This window comes from Emiliania huxleyi (genome assembly GCF_000372725.1).
Source record: "Emiliania huxleyi CCMP1516 chromosome Unknown EMIHUscaffold_186, whole genome shotgun sequence".
NCBI lineage: Eukaryota > Haptophyta > Isochrysidales > Noelaerhabdaceae > Emiliania > Emiliania huxleyi.
The window spans coordinates 221,862-226,561 of record NW_005200730.1 but is presented as its reverse complement, the minus strand read 5'-3'; the positions used below and the strand labels follow the sequence as shown (position 1 = coordinate 226,561).

General features: G+C 68.4%; 1 protein-coding gene across 1 annotated transcript; it reads left to right on the top strand.

Moving 5' to 3' along the window:
* Nucleotides 1-1,084: 1,084 nt before the first annotated feature.
* On the top strand, nucleotides 1,085-2,666 carry EMIHUDRAFT_113324 (hypothetical protein; the record flags this gene model as incomplete). The annotated part of the gene is made up of 4 exons (XM_005782798.1): nucleotides 1,085-2,141; nucleotides 2,176-2,276; nucleotides 2,413-2,517; nucleotides 2,625-2,666. 4 exons carry the CDS (start codon nucleotides 1,085-1,087, stop codon nucleotides 2,664-2,666), a joined length of 1,305 nt encoding a protein of 434 aa, XP_005782855.1.
* Nucleotides 2,667-4,700: the final 2,034 nt, after the last annotated feature.

The window sequence follows — 4,700 nt, the reverse complement described above, 5'->3', positions numbered from 1 at the left end:
GGCACTCGAGCTCGGCTTGTGCGGGTGCTTGCGATTTGTGCCCGCAATGAGCTCTGACCCCCCCCCCCCTCTTTGTCGGTCCGCGCCCTTTTTCTCAGTGTATGTAGCTCTGACGTACATTCCCGGAGGAGGACTGCTGACGGGGTTTGCGATGAGGAGCGATCCGAACGTGGTATTCGGGTGATCAGATCACTACCGCCGAAACGCAAGAGCACTGCGACGCATCGGGCTCATGCTAGCATCCACCTCGCGAGCCGACCGTCTGGCTCAGCGAGGCTGCTGCGGAGCACTCGCGGGCCGATTTCTGGCCCAGCGAGGCCGCTGCGGGACACACCGGCGGCTCGGTTCGCTCCTCAACGCAAACTCGGTCGAGCAAGAGTCAGGTGTGAGAGAGAGAGATTTTTAGCAATACCAGTGTGAGAGAGAGTCTCTCGGTGTGTGTGTAAAGGCGGCGCGGCACGGTAGGTAGGATGGCAGGCTGGACATCGGTCGGCGGGCCGAGCTTGAGTTTTTCAGTGTATGTAGCTCTTACGTACATTCCCGTAGGAGGACTCTGCTGACAGGGTTAAATAAATAAATAAATAAAACGGACATCCCAAGCTAGGGCTGGGTCGAGGACAGACACGTCCCCACCTTTGCAGGATTTTGCAAAAGCGAGGGGGGAGGGCGCATCGCCGCGCGGAGAGGGCTGGGCACAGGGCACAGGGAATCTCTCTCGCATACAGGATATGCACTCGGCGGCACGAGGGCAGGGCTGGGCGTCCTATTTGTGCTCCCCCCTGGACCCCTCGCTCTCGGGCACTATTCATCTGACCACTCATCAGAGGGGCTTCTTGGCGATCGGCCGCGCTCCGGGGCAGGGCTGGGTAGGATGGGCTCGGGCCACTCGCCCGTGCGGGTGTATCCCCGCATGAGCCGGATGGAGGCCTCGACTGTCCTCGCGCGGCAGGCTCTCGAGCAGCTCGAGCAGCTCTCCCGCCGCCACCGCCGCGTCGTACTGCTCCTTCAGGCCAGGGTTTGCGATGAGGAGCGAGGCACGGGAATTTTTTTCAGCGCTACGTTCTGGCCTCGACCTCTGGCCCTCATGCCCGCTGGCCTGGGCGTCCTCCTCCCGCGCGACTTCCTCGAGCGGCAGCCGGAGCGCTGGAAAAAGTCGCAGCGCAAGCGCGGCGCGCTCCGCCAGCTCGCACGCATCAACCAGCGGCGCGAGAGGCTGGAGGCCAAGGCGATCCGGAACGCGGAGCGCGACGCGGCGCGGCAGCTCGCGAGCCGCGAGGAGGCGGTGGCGGCTGCGGGCGGCCGGCCCGCCGGGCCGCCCCCCTCGCACTGCACTCCCTTTGGGCCGCAGCGCAGCGGCCTCTGGGCAGCCGAGCTGCAGCCAAACCAGCCGCTCGTGCTCGCGCTGCCCGAGGGCGTGCGGCTGCGGCTGCTGCGAGCCTCATTCGCGGGGCCGGCCCCGTCCTCGTCGCAGACCACGCTGCGCTGCCGCGTCCCATCCAGCACCCACGTGGCCACGCTCTGCGTGCTCCGCGGTGGCGGAGGCGGCGGCGGCGGTGGCGATGGCGGTGGCGATGGGTGCGGCGCGGTGGCGGCGGAGTCCGGCTCGCGGCCACTGCGCGCCGAGTTCAGCTTCTCGGACGACCGCGTCGCTCTCGCCGCGGAGGGTGCCTCCGTCGTCCACTTGCTCGGCAGCTACTCGTTCACCTCGCAGAGGGCGGCCGAGGCGGCAGCCGCCGGGACGGCACCGGCGGCGGGCGAGGCGGCGGGCGCTGCGCGGGGTGGGACGCAAAAGGGCCAGTCCTCGCGGGCACAGAAGCCAGACGACGCCGCCGCACGCGAGCGCGCTTGCGCGAGCGCGGCGGGTGGTGGCGGCGGCGGCGGCGGCGAGGGCGGCGGAGGCGGAGAGGGAGGCGGAGGCGGAGGCGGAGGCAGAGGCGGAGGCGGAGGCGGAGGCGGCGGGGCAGACGCGGGCGGCGGCCAGGGCGGCGGCCAGGGCGGCGGCCAGGGCGGCGGCCTGATGGAGCTCTCTAGCGGCCTGCGGTACACAGACACCGTGGTCGGCAGGGGGCGTGCTGCGGCGCGCGGAGACCGGCTCGGCAAGCCCTCGCGCCAGGAGAGGGCTGGGCCTGGCTGGGCGGGCGGTGCGGCCGACGGCCCTTGCGCCCCACCGCACAGGTGTCAAGTTCGAGGGGATGGCGTCGCACGGGCCCGGGGACTGGCGCGTCTTTGACGACAACAAGGGGAGGCAGCTCCACTTCACGCTCGGGCGCGGGGAGGTGCCGGGCTGCTTCCTAGACACCTCCTAGACGCTTCCCAGACACCGCCTAGACACTTCCTCGGGCGCGGGGAGGTGCCGGGCTGCTGCGAGGCGGCGGAGCCCCTCTCGGATCCCGCTCGGAGGCTGCCCTGTAGGTGCTGGCCGGCTGGGACGCGGGCCTGCTCGGCATGCGCTGCGGCGGCACGCGCAGGCTCATCGTCCCGCCCTCGCTCGGCTACGGCGCGCGCGGCGCCGGCCCGGTGCCTCCGGAGGCGACGCTCGTCTTTGAGGCGCGGAGAGACCGGCGCCGCCGCTCCCTCGCACACCGCCACCCAGCCTCACACTCCTGCCGCGCGCGCGTCCGCAGGTGCGCCTCCTCAACGTGCAGCCCGACCTGACGCAGCACTGAGGCCGGGAGAGCGGCTGCGGGCTGGACTCGGGCGGGCGGTGGGCGGGCGCGCCTGAAGCTCATGCGGCGCGTCGTGCCCTGTGCCCGTGGCCACCGTGGGCACGCGCGTGGCGCCTGCAGTTCGCAACGGAGAGTTTGTCTGTGAGCTCCTGCACTGCGCACAGCTCCTGCAGTCCTGCACTGGGTTGTTGCTCGGGGAGTACTACTTTGTTTGTTGAGGGAGTTACAATCCAGAGACTTCTCGAGCCCCCTCTCGTGCGCCGTTGTCGGCGACCCTCCATCCCACTCCGGCTCACGCGTCACAGCACACGGAAGTCGTCGCTGCGCAAGCGCTGTGAAGCGGGGCCGCGGGGTGGCGGGGACGTGGCCAAAAAAGGGGGGGAGCGGTGTAAGCCCGTGACCCCCCGCGTGTGTAGTAAGCTGTGTACGGTAGCGGACTCAGAGGCGCTCAGCGCCCGGGCGGCTGGAGGGCCGCGGGCCGCTGCGCGCTGGCGCTGCGCACGCGGGCCGTGGGCGCAGCGTGGCCGTGGGACGAGTCAATTTTCATTCGACTCGTGGCCCCAAAGTGCGTGAGCGGTGAGGTGTGACGGAGAACGAATAAAGAGGAAAGTACGAGCTACGACCAAATCACTAGAATCGGACTTGAAAGGCACCCCCATGATGGTCCTAGAGGGCCTGGGAAGGAATGCAAGACAGATGCGCCTCGCTCCGTGATTCCATCGATGGGAAATGTTCACCGCGACTCACGTCGAGCCACGAGCGCGCGGGACACCGATCAGCGGTCACCGCGCCGCGGCGTGCGGCGGCGTCGTGCGGCTTTTAATTTTACCTGATCGTTATCATTTCCCCCCGGGATGTGTCCTCTCTCCGGCCAAAATCACGACCTTCCCCAAAAGTGGGTGATCTGGAGCTAGCGTAGGACAGGTAGGGCCTGAGGCGGCAGTAGTCTGCCATGTCATAGGAAGGATTGTGGTTGAAGAGACGCGTGTTCATTTGTTTTATATCCTGCCCGGAGATTCTTACCTTATTTCTTTTTGACACGCCGCCCCGTGCTCTCTCTCCACGCTTTCTAGTCGGCCTCGTCGTTGTCGAGGAGAGTTTGCGAAGCCAGTGGGCGAGAAAAAGAACACACTCGGCGCGTGACATTTCCCATTGCGGAATCACGGACGAGGCGCATCTACCTGCATCCCTTCCCAGGCCCTCTAGGACCATCATGACGGAAGGCTCGAGCGTCCGTGTGCACCGCGTCGACGCCGCCTGCGACGCCCGCCCGCTCCCGGGCATGGTCAGGCCGCCCACGCTCCTTTGCGTCCCCGGCCTCAAGGAGTCGCGGTCCGGCTACCGCGTCGAGGATCGCGACGTTGTCTACTTGTGCGTGAGGCCGGGATCCGACTTTGGCACCCCTGCCTTCGCGGCGGAGTGCCTCGCCGCCGTGCGTGAGCACCTCCCGGACGACGCCCCGGTGGATGCCCTCGCCTTCTCAATGGGCTGCTCGGTGCTGGCCCAGCTCGTCGCCGCCGGCCTCCGGCTGCGCGAGGCGTCCCTCATCTCCCCCGCGGGCCACTTCAACGGCACGTGGGCCGAATCGCTGCTCCGCCGCGGCACCGCCTTTGGCAGCTGGCGGTACGGCACCGGTTTCTGGTCCGGCCTCGCCACCTTCCCCACCTACGTGGCCGGCGGCGCCAACGCGTGGGAGTACGAGTCGCTCCACCGCCTGGCGGAGCGGGTCAAGGTGTACGCGGCCGCGTCGGACCCGGTGCACCCGAACGACGTGGAGAAGTTCGCCGCCAACAAGCAGATCAAGCTGATCGAGGCGGACGGAGGCCACTTCGGCCCCAAGACGTACGTCCCGATGCTGCACCGCCGCAAGTCGCGCTCTCCGCGCCGCGCCGACAAGGCGCCTCGCCCGCTGCACAAGAAGATCCTGTCGCAGATGCTGCAGCCGTACTGGGTCGCGCACGTCGTGTGGGTGCTGTGCTGCGCGATGCTCTGCCAGTCGCAGTGGGGGATGCTCTCCTCCCACCCGCTCACGAC